Source organism: Nesoenas mayeri (genome assembly GCF_963082525.1).
Source record: "Nesoenas mayeri genome assembly, chromosome: 24".
In the NCBI taxonomy this organism is placed as follows: Eukaryota; Metazoa; Chordata; class Aves; order Columbiformes; family Columbidae; genus Nesoenas; species Nesoenas mayeri.
The window spans coordinates 719216-737198 of record NC_137546.1 but is presented as its reverse complement, the minus strand read 5'-3'; the positions used below and the strand labels follow the sequence as shown (position 1 = coordinate 737198).

General features: G+C 49.1%; 3 protein-coding genes across 9 annotated transcripts in view; 1 reads left to right on the top strand and 2 right to left on the bottom strand.

The window, feature by feature from the left end:
* Positions 1-8023, bottom strand: part of CEP104 (centrosomal protein 104) — a gene marked incomplete at its 5' end in the record, with an annotated part of 29766 nt that extends 21743 nt beyond the window's left edge. For all 4 annotated transcript variants that reach the window (XR_013923255.1, XM_080358571.1, XM_080358572.1 and 1 more), the window contains 16 exons: positions 394-475; positions 913-949; positions 1150-1266; positions 1733-1939; positions 2243-2419; positions 2889-3062; positions 3299-3466; positions 3932-4135; positions 4275-4523; positions 5085-5243; positions 5453-5621; positions 5790-5866; positions 6238-6303; positions 6954-7092; positions 7394-7567; positions 7867-8023. Coding sequence is in view for 3 of the 4 variants with exons in the window: in XM_080358571.1 (XP_080214697.1) it covers positions 394-475; positions 913-949; positions 1150-1266; positions 1733-1939; positions 2243-2419; positions 2889-3062; positions 3299-3466; positions 3932-4135; positions 4275-4523; positions 5085-5243; positions 5453-5621; positions 5790-5866; positions 6238-6303; positions 6954-7092; positions 7394-7567; positions 7867-7979 (2312 nt within the window). The remainder of the gene's footprint in view (positions 1-393; positions 476-912; positions 950-1149; positions 1267-1732; positions 1940-2242; positions 2420-2888; positions 3063-3298; positions 3467-3931; positions 4136-4274; positions 4524-5084; positions 5244-5452; positions 5622-5789; positions 5867-6237; positions 6304-6953; positions 7093-7393; positions 7568-7866) is intronic.
* A 798-nt stretch (positions 8024-8821) lies between these two features.
* DFFB (DNA fragmentation factor subunit beta) lies at positions 8822-13104 on the top strand (the record flags this gene model as incomplete). Of its 4 annotated transcripts, XM_080358733.1 has the most annotated exons (7): positions 8833-8946; positions 9017-9143; positions 9695-9883; positions 10591-10670; positions 10836-11006; positions 11208-11308; positions 11671-12631. In XM_080358733.1, the coding sequence occupies 7 exons, from the start codon at positions 8833-8835 to the stop codon at positions 11885-11887; spliced, it is 999 nt and encodes a 332-aa protein (XP_080214859.1). In that variant the 3' UTR covers positions 11888-12631. The 4 variants fall into 4 exon arrangements, with proteins under 4 accessions (XP_080214860.1, XP_080214858.1, XP_080214857.1 ...); XM_080358734.1 differs by lacking the exon at positions 11671-12631 and adding an exon at positions 12980-13104 and having other exon boundaries at positions 8822-9143; positions 9645-9883; XM_080358732.1 differs by having other exon boundaries at positions 8822-9143; positions 9645-9883; positions 11676-12631.
* LOC308049199 (UPF0688 protein C1orf174 homolog) lies at positions 13102-16063 on the bottom strand. The gene is made up of 3 exons (XM_080358735.1): positions 15778-16063; positions 14772-15287; positions 13102-14336 (listed from the first exon to the last, which is right to left on the bottom strand). The coding sequence occupies exons 1-3, from the start codon at positions 15967-15969 to the stop codon at positions 14226-14228; spliced, it is 819 nt and encodes a 272-aa protein (XP_080214861.1). The 5' UTR covers positions 15970-16063; the 3' UTR covers positions 13102-14225.
* Positions 16064-17983: the final 1920 nt, after the last annotated feature.

Below are 17983 nucleotides of genomic sequence, written 5' to 3'. Positions count from 1 at the left end.
TTCCTATAGAAAGACACAATTCCAGAAGAGCACTGAGAACAGCTCCCTGGAACTGGCTTTCACAGCCCCAGAATTTTCAAATGTTTCTATGTCCTTATTCTACACCACAACATACAACATACCCTTGGCTTAGTTAAACCGGCAGCTGAACATCAAACTGTGGCAATTTCATACCCCACAAGCAACCACTCAGAAAACAAGTTCAAGAACTTTAAAGATCAGCATCTAGGATGGCCCAGTGACCATTCCAAATTTGTTAGAAGAGACTTTCTGTTTAATTGTTTAAATGTTGAAGGTATTGGCTTTGATCTACTGGAGCAGTACTATTATCATTATTAGCCTGCAGGTTACACTAAGTGCTTAAGGTGATCAGAAGCTGCTTATCTAACTTACTTATCCAAGTAATTTGCAACAGAGGGATGATCATCTGGGCTGTCTGCTGCTGCGGGCGCTGGGCTTTCGTTCAGCTGGTAACCTGTACAAAGACAACTATTCAAACCAAGAACCCATGTTGGGTTTTTCTGCATACCTAGCAACACTGCTTCACCGGATCTCAGCAGCAACACCCCGACAGAAGTCAAGCATTGCGTGTTGGTAAAGCTGCACTGACAGACAACACTCCCGTAGGCAGCCAGGAAGCTACTGCTGCAGTGAGCTACAGCAGCAAAATAGCCTGGGGATTATCTTTACACGTAACAGATGATCTGCCTCACGTTGGGGGGACATCTAAAGCGGCTTCAAGCCACGCCATGCTCTTTTCTTGTTATAAATTAACTGGTTTGACTCAGCCAATCCAAAGTACTCTGGCATGTTTTTAACTAAGAGAATTCAATAATCCATTAGGCATCTAGAGTGTTTCAAAGGCATCTTGAAATATCTCTGCATCTCCTAATACTATTTGAAACTACCCACCTTGATGCTTCGGCTTCTGAAAATCAGATTCTTTCTCCTATGGAATGAAGAAATTTAAGTCAAACACTCTCAAATCCACCATATGATAGACAAAGCTCTTATAAGAGAGAGTCCAAATTTTATACTTAGGAATTTGTATTTTTTAGTTTCTAATGAGACAACAGCAGTGTTAATGATCTAAGCCTGTGGTACCTGAGGAAAAAAAGGATTAAAAAACTAAAATTCAACCCCCCTAACCTTTCCAGCTTGCACTTCTGCTTGTATCTCCTTGAGAGCTGCCAGCTGACCCTGCAGAACTCTTATTTCCTCCTTCTTCTGTTTCTCTGCCTCTTCTGTTGCCGCCTTTCTCTGTGCCTGCAAGAAACACCCTTTCAATTAGGAAAGTTTTTGGACTGTCTGTCACATAGAAGAGATTGCAAAACACAGCAGCATGGAGCAGACAGTCAGTGCAGCACAGGAAACATCCCGTGTGGCCCAAAGGCCTGGGCTGCTGCAGGAGCAGCTCCTGCCCCAGCTCCCCTGCCCTCCACACTTCCTCTGTGCCTGCCCTTTCCAGCATGAAATGGTGTGTGTGTATTTTCCAAACCAATTGCATGTTATTTCAGCAGCACCACCTCTGTAGTCTTTGTAGGCTTCATTCACAGAGTACAGGGAATGAACTGAGCACCAGCTTTTTACACTAAGGGTTGTTAACAACACACCTTCAGCTACCCTGCTACATGTGTCATTCTGTGTCTGACGCAGCTAGGAGATCAGTACCCTGCACAGTTCAACACCACATTTAAGGCAGCTACGTGTGTTCTACAGTCTTATTACGTACCCTAATTTCAGCTTCAGAAAGTTTACCGTCTATTTTAGCAAATCCATCAAAGAGTGACTTATAGAGAACACTCTTGCGAATGCTCGCATCATCTGGGGGAAGATATTCCAGTATCGCAGCCCTGTGCATCCTGTACATGGCAAAGATAATCCGCAACGCTGCAACACGAACTTCACAGACCCGGTGTTCCAAAGCTCCTGTTGCAAACTGAAAATAATAACAAAAAAGTTACGCTTCTCCTTTCCCACATGTTTTTTAGGGACTTGCTCATTAGTCTAAGACAATTACTCCACTGCATTGGGACAAATCTTCATACAGACAAGTTTATGCAAACACTTTTTGACCCAGTGATTCTTCTATACTGGCATATTGCTGTCTCACATGGTCACGTGTTGTCACCTCCAAGAGGCTCCAACTCTCTTTAGTAACTCACTAAGCACCCCAAACCAGACAAGCCCTAATAAAACAACAACAGAAATCACTTCACGTGCTGCAAACTCAAGCTCCTACCTTCATGACGCTACTGACGGTAAAGCCAGAGTTCTCAGTTCCCATGTCTTTCAAGAGACATTCCACTAATTCCACTCGACTCATTGCCAGGTGTGCTGGGGAGTTTGGTTTCAACGGTTGGACCAGATGAACTGGAACTATCTGAAGAGGTTTAACTTCGCTGCTCAGAGCCATTTCCTACAGACACAGAGAGGCAGTGTGCCCACGGGAATGCGACGTGAGGAAAAGGAACGGCCTTTGCTAAGGAGAGTTATTCTCAGTCACTTATAACAAGTAAACTGGAATAAGCCTTCCAGAAGAAGCAGCTGCTTACTTGTTACTACAGTAGCCAGAAGCTGCCTGCAAAGGCTTTAATAACCCTGTTACAATTTTAGTTATGTCTCAAGCAAAAGAAGATAAGAACGTAAGAGTTACAGCAGCTGCCATCTCCCCACACTGTCCCCCACAACAAAGGTGATGATACACAGCTAAAAAAACACCCCAAAGACACTGAGCAGGTGCTACCACTTCACCTTCCCTATAGGGCATCAACCTCTACAGCAGCAAACTCTGGACTTGAAGTCAAGTCTGATTAGACATCACCCACCTGTGAGCTCAGTGACGTTCCTAACGCAAATCAAACCCTCGTTTGAAGAAAAACACCCACCTGAATAAAGGTAGAAGCCAAAAGGCGAAGACGGGATGAAGAGTCCCCTGTTCTAGAAAGCAAATTTGGAAGGGTTTTTTCCACACAATAAGAAGTTTCTAGTCTTCCTAGTTTATGTTTTGGTATATATTGGCTAATGATCATCTTCAAAAGTTTCAGGGAAGCTTGAAAAACCTACGTTAAAAAGAAAAAGGAAACACTGAACAAAAATACCACACAGATCCCTGTTTTCATCCAATACTGTCAAGTCTTTTCTGCAGTTCTGAAAAAGAGCTGCAACAGGAATCTAGAATCACAGCAAAGCTCTCAATGGAAGCCACTTCAGACACCTCTCTTCCAGAAAACCTGTTACTAGTGCTTAGGTGAAAGTTCCTCACTCGAGCATTTCTTATCAAACATATATAACTTACCGAAGACACGACGTCTTTGATGGCTCTCCTCACCAGGAAAATGGCAGCCCTCAGCATGTTCTTTAAATCGTCCTTTGGAGTGTTTACTGACATCTCCATCAGCTTCTTGTATACGGCCAGTAACGCGTCTTCTCGGTATGACCAAGTTTTGGAATATGCTCCTGAAACCTGAACACAGAACAAGTATTACAATATTAATTCAACATTTATATACAGAAACATCCCCAGAAGAACATGTGAACTCGGGCATGAAATCCCCAGGTGTTTTCCACAGGAACGTGGCTTTTATTAAAAGAGGTGTTTCTGCACATATATTTGAAACATGATGAGTAAAATGGATTAACAGGTCAGGCTCAGACACAGTGGTGGTTTCTCTTCCTCTGATAGGGTCCGTACCCTAGCACAGTCTGCCAGACACTATCTGCTTAACAGCTCATCAAGTGACCGATTATAAAAGCTGTGACATCATGTAAAGATTGAAAAGAGGCACCATATGCCCAAGGTCAAATTTTGATCTCGGATTTTTACGTGACATTTAAAAATCGTATCAGTAGGTCTTTGTTGACAGAGCACGTATCAGATCAGCTCATCACAGATCACAACGCACTGTGCGTTTGTCTTGCCGTTCCTTACCAGAGCTTCTCCGAACACCTCCACGGCGGGGCCGGCCTCCCTCAGCGCCTTCTCCGACAGCGGCTCGGGCTCCCCGGCCATGCCGCCTCTCGGGGTGCCGCTGACACCCCCCTCAGTCGCCTCGGCCTCTGGGTAGGCCATGGCCGCCTCGGGCTGTTTGCAGACAGCTGGAAGGGGTCTCTCATCATAAGGTAAAAACTCAACCTAACACAGAAGAGAAAATCTGCTATTCCAGAACTGACTTAGATGTGAAGCTGGTTCATCACTACCTGAACACACTGTGATGCATTTTTCCCCTTTCAAAGCAGCATCGCTTTACTATTAACCAAGGAACATCACTCACATTTCCTTTGAGAAACGCTTCCTCGGAGGCTGCGGGATGGGTCACGGGAGGAGCAGGGGACCCGTGGGGCACGACGGGCTCAGCAGAGGCGAGATCTGCCGACTTCTCCTCCAGCAAAAGCTCTGCTCTCCACGGCTCTGCCGTCTGCGGTTCTGGGGGCTCACAAGGAGGGGAATTTGTAGTTTTTGTGCGCTGAGGACTGATAGTAGAAATCATAGACTCCAAAGGCAATTCAGACGTTTTCTGAATCTGAGGAAGGGAAGGAGATTCGTAAGGCAAGGCGAACAATGCACTAAAACCCCTGTTCATACAGCTGCAGCTCTGCCAGTCAACAAGACTCTGCTGCTTTCAAGTAAATATCAGGCCTAACTCAGAGATGTGTCATCATTCCCACTGGATGCAGCTTGATGAAACAATCAGAAATTCATTCTGTGTGGATGTGTGTGTGGAGAGATTATAAAGCTTCCCGTTCTGAGAAAAACGTAAACCTGTATTTTATCACATTAATTCCGCATGATACCAGCCCTGAAATTGTGCAAAACATTCAGGATTCTGATGTCACTCGCTTGATACCTTAACAGTTTAATGTAATGTAATTTATGGAGAACTGAGCACGTTCATAAAATGCCACGTGCAAGTCTCTGGTCTGGGAAACCCACAACCCAAGGAGAAAACTTAAAACCCGTATGTTATTGTTATAAATACCCGTGTAACAACTCTTACTCCCTGAACTTATTTTGGTTGCTCGGCCATTTCTATTTCCAACAGCCACATGCCAAAGCCTCCTGAATGAGGAATAACAGCACGCACCGTGAGCTCTGCGTCCAGCAGGCCGTGGAGCTCCAGCTGCTGATACACCCTCAGGCGGTACGATTCCATCTGCTGCTTCTTCTTTTTAGCAAGATCATAATCCTCCTTCTCTACAGCGTAGCGCTTCTCCACCTCATAGCGGCCAAGTCGTTCTCCTACCTAGAAGGTGGTACAACAAGCAGCCTGGAGTCACGTTTCTGTACATACATATATGTCTCGGTATTTCCAATCAAGTTATTAAACCAAGCGATCTGATTTTAAAATCACTGTTTTGAAAACAGACTGGAACTCACTATGACTCCACATAAAGGCGAGGGTGCCTGCTGGAACACTGCTCGGCTCAAGAGACAACCAGTCTCTCAAAATACCTTTTGCAAGTCCGCGATAGCCTGTTTGAGTTTCTTGGCGTAGTCGTAGCGCTCGTGATGGACAGCTTCGCGCTTCTTCTCGTCCAGCCTGCGGATTATCTGAGCCACTTCTGGGTCCTGGTACATGTCAAAAGCCAAATCATCCAGAGGTGAAATGGAGTCAGGTTTCCTGGAGACATAAAATGAATACGATAAGCTTTCAGCTAATCCAAAATAGACCAGGCTGAGTATATGTCTCCTCTTTTCACTAGCAGGGAACTAACAAGGTATGCAGACTGAGAACTGCTTTAGACCAAGCAGACATTTTGCCAGGGTATATGCAAAAGAACATCCTTACCCAAGGTACGTTCCATCTAAGGCAGGATCATCTGATTTAATTCCCAGGTAGTGGTCTATCAGCTTCTCTCTGGAAAGCTTTGTAGGGGGGAAAAAATATCATTACGCACATCCCTCAACATCAAGTGTGCATTCAGGACAGAAATTCCCGGTCAACACAAGGTACACAACTTTCAATATGTCACCAAACAGAAATATTGTAACAAGAGAATTCAAAGAGGCTGAAAATGCAAACATCCCAATTGATTATGGTTTAGTTTTTGTATCCACAAATGAGGCTCATTTTCCGAGAGCTTTCTTGGAGATAACATTAAAAAAAATTTTTAAAAAAATCAATAATGGCTGCTCTGCTACAGCGCAAAAATAGCAGGAGATGCATTCCAGTACCCCAGGAACCCCATAACCAAACGCGCAGCAACAGTAAAAAGACAGGAATGCTTCACACTTACAGTATTATCGCTGTCATTACTGTAGTCTGCTGGATCTCCAATAATATTTATAGCTACTAGGGCAACCTGGGATAGATTTAAAGAAAATGTAAATGCATAAGGTCATTACATTTGCCATATCTTATGAAAACTGAAACAAAAAACTGGAACAAGAAAATAGGAGCTGTGGTCTCCAGGGTGGTATGGAAGCAAAGGAAAGCACTAAGTGCTAAATGTACTTCATGCTTCATTAAAGATTTATTACTGTATCTACAGATCACATCGTAGAGTCATCAGTCGTTCCCTTTTCTGGTCTGAAGCACAAAGAGTCTCTGCAGAGCTGGGGCGGATATCTGCTGTCCCTGCAGCAGGCTGGCTGCAGAGCACCGCCGCTCCACGCCAGGACCGAGGTGGCTGTGCCGCGGCCGCAGAGCTGCTCTCAGAGGAAGAGCTCTGTCTGCAGCACTGAGCCTGCCGCGCAGCCCAAAATGCACAGTGAAAGGCAGTAATGGAACGCGTAGTGGGCTTGTTCGTTCTGGGGAAGCTGCACGCATTGGTCATGGTTCTAAGCCGCTCATAACCTCTTATTAGTATTTTCTCTTTTAAAAGAAAACAAAAAAAACCTGGAAGCTTTCAACCAATGTTTTTAGCTTCTGCAATCAAGGGAGCAGATTTCTATGCCTGTTCTGTACCAAGGAAACTTCATCTAGCTCACCAAGTAAAGACTCTTAACTTACCTGACCATATAAGTTGTATTTATTGACATAATTTTTATGGAAAATCAGCTTCAGGTACTGGCCAACTGCATCCATATACACAGACTTTAACTCCCGTGCTTTGAAATCAGTCTTTTCATTGTCCGAGAGAGGGACATAACTGAGAAGGAAAATGGAACAAGTAAGCAGGGGAGAAGTACAAAGACACAGCTGTACTTTGATAAGGTTTAAAACTCCCTCATAACTACAACAGTCTGTGCTGTCACCTGTCAAGGCTGATCAGCTGCATCACGACTCTTACACCTGCATCTTCAGCTTTGTTACAGATCTAAGCAAGCACAGACTCATTTTACTGCTTGCAGCACCGCGTATCAATGTTGCATGCAAGGAATAATGAATATCGTTTGCTCCTGAGGCCTTTCTGATTAAGGTAGTAAAACATCTGGAGCTTTTTGACTTACCCTAGTCTGTGGAACCTCTCTGACTGATAAGGAGCAAAGTATGCAGGCAAGCTTTCACTGATGTAGAACTCAATTTTGCTTGAAATCATGTACTGGTGAGCAAGCAACTGCAGTTTTCGTATTCGACATCTCTCCACCAACTGCAGGACAATCTCCTGCGGATACTGACAGAGTCTGAAAACATACCATTTCTGAATCATCTTTTGAAAGGCGCTTCCAGCTTAATAACATTTACGAAACTTTCCCAAGTTACTATAGTTTAACTCAGCATTATAGATATTGTAAAAAGAAGCCAAACAGTAGAGCAGAAAAAACTGTGACTTTATTTAATCCATAGGATTAAAGTAACGTTTTGGGGATTGTAATCAGCTTGGTCTGGGATGCTGTAAACTACTCGGAACATGCAAGGTACATCTCCCACTTAAACTCCCTCAGTGCTTTAGAACTACACGCACTCCCCCCGCTCGCGGTACCTGGGCGACCGCCACCCGTTCACTGTCGGCGCGTGAACCATCAGCTCTTTGGCGCTGAACCCATCTTCGTGTCCCGATGAGCTCACAACTATAAATCCGATCTTGTGTGGCATCCTGCAGAGGCCAGCGAGTCAAAGCCCTGATGTTTCAAGCTTAAGCCAACCCCTGGAAAGACAATGAAAGAACACTGAGACACTACAGCCAAAGAATTAAATCCTGTGACCCACCAGGTCACTACCTGATGGCTACAAATCTGAATTTTCTTTAATTAATATTGGCACCATATTCTTATGCTGAGCATTTTACTAGTAGTTAGCAAAACACAGGTTTGGCTAACTTGTGCAGCAGTTTGCTGATGAACTCAATTCAACCTGTCAACATGAGATGGAACTTGAAACTATTTGAGTTCCGAAAGACGCACAGGAGTGCCCTGTGCACTCGGGCCAAGGGAAAACCCGATGGTAAAGCAGCAGAGCACCCGTTCAGCCCAGCGCTCCCAGCCGGGCTGCTCTCAGGGCCGGCAGCGCAGGCAGGCACGGGCGGGCAGGACAAGGGCCCCAGGCCGCCGCTCCCCACCCCGCACTGATATCATGCCATTAATTCACGCCTCTCCCCTCAGCCACAGGCCCAGGCCCGCAGGCCCCGGAGGGGTCACGGCCGGGCCGCGGACAGGGCCTCCCTGTGGGCGGCCTAGCGCACGGCACCGGGCTGGCAGGGGCCTGGGGGAGGCTCGCCCGGCCGGAGGAGAGAGAAGGGGAGAGGAAGGGAAAAGAGGAGCGGGGGAAGCCGCGGGGGGAGCGGCCGGGCTCGGCCGGGCCCCGGACTCACTTGCCTCAGCGCGGCCGCACCGCCCGCTCTCATGGCAACGCCGCGCCCGCCCCTGCGCATGCGCGGCCGCCCCAGCCGCCCCGGGCGCATGCGCGGCCGCCCCAGCCGCATGCGCGGCGGAGGGCGCGGAGCGCGGCCATGGCGGAGCCGCTGCGCCCGTTCCGCCTGCGCGGCCGCGGCAGCCCGCGGAAGTTCGGGGTGGCGGCCGGGAGCCTGCGCGGGCTCCTGCGGAAGGGCTGCCGGCTGCTGCAGGTGCGGGCCGGGCCTGGGGCGCGGGGCCGCCGGAGGGGGCCCGCCCGGCCCTCACCCGCCCCGGGGGCAGCTTCCCTTGGCAGGCAGCCGGCTCTGCCTCTACGAGGACGGGACGGAGCTGAGCGAGAGCTACTTCCGCGCCTTGCCGCCCGACACCGAGCTGGTGCTGCTGGGCCCCGGAGAGACCTGGCGGGGCTGTGAGTGCGCCGGGGGGAGCGGGGAAAGGGGCCCTGGGGAGCCCCATCTGAAGGGCTGGGCTGGGCTGGGCTGGGCTCCCCGCTTTGAGCAGGACAAGGAATTAGCGGAGGAATCCGGCGGTGGGCTGCGAGATGCGGACGGGTCTGGAGCATCTTTCTGAGGAGAGACGGAGAGAGCTGGGGCTGTTGAGCTGGAGAAGCTGAGAGGGATGTGATCAATGGGATCAATATCCCAGGGTGGGTGTCAGAGGATGGACCAGATGGTTCAGTGGTGCCCAGCGCCAGGGTGAGGGGCGACGGGCACACACTGAAGCACAGGAGGCTCCATGTGAACATGAGCAGAAACTTGTGTGCTGGCCCAGGCTGCCCAGAGCGGGTGTGGAGTCTCCTTCTCTGAGACATTCAAACCCCTGGGATCCTGTGTGATCTGCTCTGGGACGCTGCGTGAGCAGCGCTGGGATGGGGATCTGGGGAGCTCCTGAAACCAAACCACGTGGGCAGGGCCTGGGCACAGCCGTGTCCCCCCACCCGCTGTCCCCCCACCGCCGCAGGTGCCAGCGACATCGCGGGGCTCCTGGCCGCGTTCTCGGGGCAGCAGGAGGCCGTGGTGGCGGCGGCGCGGGCGCTGCTCTCCGGAGAGCGGGCCCCGGGCAGGCAGAGGCTGCTGGCGGATCTGATCCACAACCTGAGCGAAAACATCCTGGCTGAGGACAAGGGGGACGACGAGAAGTGGTTCGAAGGTACCAGCTGTCGCCCCTGGGAGCTGTTGAGGGGCAGCGGGTCTCTGCTCTAAAGAGTCGCTTCTGTCAATTTGACTGTTCTTAGAGAAAAGTACTTTAAAAATCTCGAGTCCTTCTGGCTGGTGTGATTTGGTACCTGGTCAGGGATAAGTTATCACAGTAGCAGGCAGTTGTAAGTTTCCTTTGAATAGATGTGTATTTACTATCAGAAAATGGTAACAAAAGCAGTGTTCCCTATTATTGTACCCAAGCTTGCTCCAGAATACATTTTTCTCCATTAACATAGGCCTGCATTTACAATCTTTTAACAGTTTGCTAATCATATATTGATAATTTGCATGCATCAGCCAGCTAATCGTTACATTTTCTTGATACTGTCTTTGCAAGTTCCGCCTCCCATTTCTAAGTCATCGTTTCAGTTCCTCCTGAACAATTTGGTTTTGTTTTCACAATCTCTTGGTGTTCTTTGTATGCACACTAATGAGAAACATTTAACAGCTCTAATACCAGCTACTGCTCTCAAAGCAGATGCTCTGCATCATCCTTGTAAGTGCTAAGAGCAGGGTAGTGTTGAACCAGTAAAACAGAAGGGAGAAAGAAAAATAATCTGTGCATGCTGAGCTTGTGCAAAGAGGGGCTGGACCCCCAGCTGGGGAGAAGCGGAGCACCGGAAGCACCAAGTTAAAACACAATCTAACTGCCTTTAGGTCTCCAGTCTCGTTTTAAGAACAAATCGAGCTACCTGCGATACAGTTGTGAAAGCAGAATACGAGGCTACATGAAAGAGGTAAAAGTTTCTGTTGAAGTAACTTATTTTCAAGCTTCTAGTAAAAATAATTCTTTGCCCTCGTATATATAAAATGCTTTTACAGTGCAACGTTGGTTGTAGAAAAGAGCTTCAGGCTGCTATAGGCACCGAGGAATGATTGGGGTTGTTTTCCCTCCCTCCCAGGTTAGCAGTTTTATTTCCCATGTTGATCCTACAGCAAGAGACGCATATAAAGGGATAATGGACCTGATGTCAGACAAGCTGAAGTCTGCGAAGTACAACGGGTGCTACTTTGACAGGAGGGAGGAGGCGGCGGCGCGGCTGTGCACGGCGGAGGGCTGGTTCTCCTGCCAGGTCAGCGCCAGGGGGCTGTGGTGCTGCGGCAGCAGCGGGACGGGTGACAGCGCGAGGGAAGGACGCAGTTACTGGGCTGTTTGTGGCGCGGGGTCGGGTCTGGCGCGGCGGCAGTGTCACAGCTGCCCGTGGTTAGGGCCAGCACAAGGGCTGCGCTGGTGACAAGTGTTCTACCCTCACTGCAGCCGTCGTGTTTTACAGGGGCCTTTCGACAGCGCTGACTGCCCGTGCAAGCATTCCATCAACCCCTACAGCAACAGGGAGAGCAGGATCCTCTTCAGCACCTGGAATCTCGATCATGTGTATGTATCAAGTATTAACCCAGACCTACCTGTTCTGTGCTCCTCTTAGGCAGGCGAGGCGTCCTGAAGGCAGATCTCAGTGTTGTCCCTTGTTCCTGCTTTGCCTCTGTTCAGGTTTTCTTTGTGCGGAAGCGCACCCCTCCTCGCGTTAATCCTTTGTGGAGACTCCTCTCTGACAAAACCCCTCAGACCCATTTTCAGGCATTGTGCATTTGTGAAGCAAACAGAGTATGCTAAACGATTTCCTCCTAAACCTAGTTCTGGTGAAAGGATTCAAATTCTGCCTAAAAGGGAGATAGAGACTTGATTATTACGAAAAAGCCTTTTGATGGCAATATTGTTTTCTCTTTTGTGTACTGAAGAATAGAGAAGAAACGTGCTGTCATCCCAGAATTGGCAGAAGCTGTCAAAACACGAGCTGGAAGGGAGGTGAACTGGGAGTACTTCTATCAGCTGCTGTTTACCATGGAGAATTTAAAACTTGTACATATTGCTTGCCATAAGAAAACCAATCATAATCTCAGCTGTGACAAAACTAAAATTTACAGAGAAAGGAAGCAAAACCACAAGATTTTGTAGTGCTATCTCTGAAGTGACTTCTGCTTTTTTAAAACTAACGTCATGTGGTATGATTCTTAAATAGCTCTAGTTTGTTAAACAAAACTGATTTAGGAGTCCCTGGCAAAAGAGACTTGCTAAGTAATTCAAGTGCAGCCTCACAAAGCGTGTGTGCATTCACGTGGCTCCTAATTCTGCTGTCCCGCCCTCTCGCTGACTGCAGCCGATGGCACTGCAGAGCGCCGTAACATACAGCTGGAGCCAGCGCAGAGAGATGAGGCCGGAGCCACCCATTACGCCCTATGAGCTCTTTCTTGCCGTGACCAATGTAGGTCCAAATCTCACAGTACAGAGAAATGAAACTCAGACAAAACATTTCTTAAAAACTAATCTGAGGGGACTCGCGGATTCCTGTTTCTTGGTGCTGCGTTAGGTGCGCGTCCAGGCCATGGCACGTCCTTGCTTTCACCACCTTTGCTCTCTGCCAGCTTCCCCGCTGCTTTCCCTCTCCTTCCAAAGAGTTTCTGCCTCTTTAGCTTGAGTTTGCTTAAGAAATACAAGCCAAGTTACTGTATAATGATCATGTTCACTTGGTGCTTTAGAGAATTTTGCTCTGCAAAACACTTCTACCTCAGGTAACAAAATGCAAACAGATCAGTTTTTACTTGATTTCTTTTTAAATATCAGCTGATAGAAACTGAACTTTTAGTGACTATCAGTGTCAATGATGTGATTTTTTTTTTTTTAATAAAAAAATTACCACCACCTTTCTGTGTGTGTATGTGGAGGCAGCGGTGCAGGAGCGGTTCACCGGGTGCAATGCGGTGTGGCTGATACAGGCCAGACTGAGCGCAGGGAAACGTGTTTGTGAAGGGAGAGCGAGCTGCTCGCTGCGGTGTCAGTGACGCCGCTGGCTGTGGGAAGAGCTCGGTCGTGCCCCATGGCGCTGCCCTCGTTCCACGCCGCACAGAACCGCGGTGCCGCAGCGCTGCTGGGCGAGCCGAACCTACCACGGCTTGGAAACGCGCGAGCTTTGCTACAGAGTACTGATGCACTTTAACCAAACCAAATCCCCGTCCCAGACGTTTCAATACAAAACAAGATTTCTAATAGCAGAGCACTGGACTGATCCCTCCAGATTGCGTCACCGTCACCGAGGTGGAAACTGCGCTGTTTGGGTGTTGGGGAAGGCACCACCACGAAGGCTGTGATGACAAACGCAGCGTGGTCTGCCTGGCACACCCATACCAACTCAAAATCACCACCTTACACAGTGCTGAAACCACAAGGAATGTGAATGTGTGTGTGCGAAGACGTATTTGCTAGAAAGAGACAGTAGCAAATATGGCATTGAAGGAAAGCTGGGAGAGCTGCTTCAAGATGGAGATGTGCTGCAAACCATGAATATGCTATTAAAGAATCAGATTTTTCTGTGTTATGAGATTAGAGTGAAAAGGAGCCAAGAAATATCGTTGACAGAAACAATGCATCAGCTGGAGTGGAAATGTGAATGTATTAACATGTCATGCATATACAATTTGTTTGGCTTACAACTTCTGAATGTTTAACAGCCTATAGCTGTAGAAATTAATATTTATTTAAACCATCTGCAGATAACATTTTCTCTGTATTTTTAGAAACATAGAAAAAACTATTTATAACAATAAAGATCTGGAAGCTTATTGCATAATCACACTTTCAAAGAAGTATTATCATAAACATTGGGTGAGTTAACAGTTCCTGAAGTCATCTGAGGCTGCTCAGCATTTTCTATAAGCGCCAGCCAGAATAACCAGCTTGGTGAACTGACCCATATCCTCAGCTATTGATACCCGTTCATCTCCCCAGGCCAACGCCGACAGCTTTCCTTCCTCCTTTATCACCACCTGCGTATTTGTTTATGAAATTCCTATTCATACCCCTTAGAAGTGAACAGCAAATACTGCCCAGGCTGCATTGCGCAGCTGTTCCAAAGGCAGCACCCAGGGCTGCGCTGGTGGCCGGTGACGCGCCCAGTGTCACGGGGTTTGTTCAGAGAACTGATGCGCAATAAAAATGTCCTGGACTTGCAGAGATTAACACTGCTGAACTCACACTGGCAGCGTGACACACCCTGGGGTTGTTTCTAAATATTAGCGGTAAAATGATAAATTACAATTTTTTTCCAAATAACTGAAAATTCAGTCAATATCTGCCCCAGCTAATGGTGGGAGAATTCTGTATCTGCCGACTCCAGAGAAACAAACTCTACCAGTTTTCCTCAAGAAAAGGCAAACGCAGACACCTTATGTTAGTGACACAGCCAACCGTCATTATGTGCTTGCAAAGAAAAAAGGTTTCATTTATTTACAGTTTGTTGTTAGACAACATCCTCTTCCTCCTCCTCCTCGTCTTCCTTTGCAATGAAATGCAGCTTTCTGAATTCTCGCCTGCTCATCCTTGTTCTTGGGAGCGCAGCTGCTGGCAGATCCTTTAAAAACAGAGAGAATGGCTGAGGAAAGGCTGTTGTGGCAAATGGCAGAACTCCCACCTCTCCACGTCCGCACATTGCCACATTGATACGTGAGGCACCAACACGCCTCCATTCCCAAGCATGACGGTAAACACAATTAAGAACCAATGACCGGGGAAAATCTATTTCGACAGAATAACACTGAGTAAAAATACCTATCTTACGGACTGGATTAATAAAATCTAAACAAGAAAGATTTTACATCTGAAACTAACTTGCCTTGGCAATTAGTATCATCTCTGAGGCAAGCAGTTCTATCTAGGGGACAGGGATATGACTCCAGATGTCTACCAACACTGGCCTACAATTCTGAGGCTAACCTACTTCTGCTGGAAGATGCACAACTGAAGTGGAACAGAACTGAACGTGCAGAGCGAACAGCCATCACCTCACCTTGAGGAAGTCGCCATCGCCGAAGAAGCGGTGCACCGGCATGGGCTGGTTGCTGTCCTCGTCCAGGAACGCGCTGTTGTCCGGCTGCGCGGGCTCCCTTGGGACATCGGCGTCCGAGCCGGAGCCGTCGGAGCGGGCGCTGCAGCCGCCGTCCTCCTCCTCGCTGCCCGCGGGGTCACGCGCATCACCATCACCATCGCCGTCGCCATCGCCGCCCCTTCCTGACGCGGCGCTGCCGCATTTCACCGCGTGCGGCTCCACAGACACATCACCCTCCTTCTCCCGCTTGCCTCCCTTGGCCTCTGGAACGCTTTCACCTCTTCCCTGTTGAATGACATTGTGCTCTCCTGGATCTTCTGAGCGTTGATCCTCATCAGGTGTTTGAGGTGTTTCCCCCAGCGCAGCGAGGTTTTCACTTCCACATGCAAGACCTTCTAGTTCTGAATTTACTAGGCTATTTTTTTCACACTTTAGCCTCTTAGGGGGTCGTCTGTCAGACACTTCGTGTGAAGAACACTGTTAGAAAAATAAAAACAACATCAGTGTATCTTTTAGCTGCAAGGCTGGGTGTGGAAGCGAGGGGCTCCATGGAGCAAGGGAACCTTATCCAAACTGCATCGCTAAGAAAAATAGAGTAGGAAGTGCACATGAAAAGATGCGAAGAGACGCAGACGGCTTACACAAAACCACATCCATCTCAAAGCATAAACGTGGCTAATCACCATTTTCATATTTTCTTAGGGGTGCTGTAGATGGCAATTAATGGAGCAGAACGAACCCCGTTCCAGCACGATTTAAACAGGAACAGACCCAAACCCCGGCCCTGCAGCGCGCAAACGTGCCCCGCGCTGTATTTCTGCGCGCAGGCGCCCAACAAAGTGGCAGGAAGGTAGGAAAGGCGAAGAATTTACGAAATTCTCCCGGTAATTCCCTCATGGCGATGCTGTTTGCAGCTGTTAATCACAAGCTGCCCCCCCACCCCGCTCCCTTTCCCCCGCGCTCCTACCGAGCTCGGCCGGCGGCTGCGGGCGGGCGGCGGCGCTTCCCCCGCGGGCTGAGCGGCGGCGGCGTTCGGGCACCCGCTCTCCAGAGCCCCCTTCCCATGGCGCCCGGGAACCCGCCGGGGCTCCGAGCGGCCGCGCTCCCCGGCGCCGCCCGCCGCCATCTTGGGCCGGGCGCGGCAGCCCGCGCTCGCCATCTTGTGGAGCTGCTCGCCCCGGGGCAGCCGCGCCTCACCGGGCCCCGCCGGGCCTCGCCGGGCAGCGACCCCGCCGGGACAGGCGAAGTGAAGGCCCGTCCCCACTCTGCCCATCACACGGACCTCGACTTAGGGCCCGCAGGCAGCGTGACGTTAAAATAAGCTTCAACAAAGCAAAAGCGGAGGAGCTCGCCTCAGATCTCCCTGACGGGCTGCTGCCTGGGGGGAAAAAACAAACATTCTGCCTGATTGCTGTATGGGTCATAAACATTTCAGATCTCACGCTTCCCGTTGTGTCTTCCTTCAGGAGCGGCGCTCGCTCCCATTAGAAGATGTGCGGCCAGGGAGTTATTATTCAGATGTGCCTCTCCGTTCGCTCCCACAGTCCTCGGGGAACAAATTATGTCAGTAACTCAAATCCCTCTTTAACTTCAAGGACTCTGACGCTAGCAGATGAATTTCTGTGTAGCAAAGCAGCCCGACACCTAGATTTAATGTGTAATTATCTGTGGTGATTTGGCCGGGGGAGGAGGGACGGCGCTGCCCGCTCTGAGGGGGCGCTGGCTGGGACGGCAGCGTCCGCAGCGCAGCCCGGGGGCTCCATCCATCACACCGAACTGCAGCTCGCCCTTCTGCTCATTCAGTGCTTTGAGCACGCTGCGGGGATTTTTATAATTCTGTCCGGCTGAGGGCACAGGAGCTTGTTTTTTATAGCAGCCTTTAATGTTCCGGCTCAGTGCAGAGCCATAGCGCGAGTCTCCGTGGTTTGAGGATATTACCTGTGCTCCTCAATCCAACTTAGCTGATAAAACGCTTGTCCGTTCATCCTCAGCTTAAAAAACATGAGGAACAATTTAAATTGCAGAAGTAAGTGACAAGAATGTACCTATGGGAACACTCAAGTACGACGCTTTTGCTCAAAAGCAGAAAGTGTCCCCGGTAAGACGCGGCGGTTCAGAGGCGTGTGAGACATCGCTCTGCAACTCCTGCCGGGGCTCAGGGCTCCTCTGAGCTTTGTTCTTCGGCTGCGATCATTCATATTCTCCTCCAACAGCTCCGACTTGCTCCGCTCTCTCACAGCGTGGTTGCTTGTGGCCACCGAATACAAATGGTTGTTTTTATTGGGCAGTGAAAACTTTTAGTGTCTCATAAACAGAAGAGGACCAGGACTGACTGAAGAGCAGCGTTTCTGCAGCTGGAAAGCTCGGTGGTTGCTTTAGTTTCCTCAATGGGCTGCGAATAGTAAGAAAATGATAATTTAGACAATTTCAATAAATACTTCTCACAGTGCTGTATGTTTCTTGCATGCCAGGGCTCCCTCACGAAGCTCTTGTGTCCCGGCCACCGCTGTTCCCCCCTATAACCACAGCACTTTGCGGGCAAATGGTGGTAATTTCGCACCCACAGATGTTGTTGCATTTTCTGACGTACGGCCGCCGTGTCTCTGAGAACAGAGCTGTTGTGCAGGACAGAACACCCGGCGTGCAGGCGAGGATGCGGATCCCCCGCCACCACCCACGTCCCGCAGCAGCTCCCGAGCAGCTGGAAACGCTGCACAGGGGCCACAAACAGCCCTTACAGAGTCAGAGCAGCCCAGACTATCGACACTAAATTCACGTTGCCACATAAAAGACAACTTATTTTCAACACTATTAAAAAGTGTTTTTATTAGAATCCGTGTCTAAGCAGGCAGGAAAAAGCCAATAGCAGAATTTGTGATCTGCCTCCTTTTCTGCAAGCTGGCTGCCGGTACGGAGCAGCAGCTGAGGAGCTTATTGAGCAGGAAGGGAGGCTGGGGCTGTGAAACTCGATGTGTAAATTAGCTTCTTGCAGCACTTGTCTCTGCGCCTGTCACTTGCACCAGTGTCCCTGTCTGTTATAATCCTCCCAGTTCATTTGGCTAAACATTAGTGACATACTAGGGACAGCAGCCAAAAAAAACTGTTGCCTGTAAACATACTGGCTGTTAAGTGCTGAACGAGAGGTCTATCAAAGCGAGCAGGCAGCCAGCAGG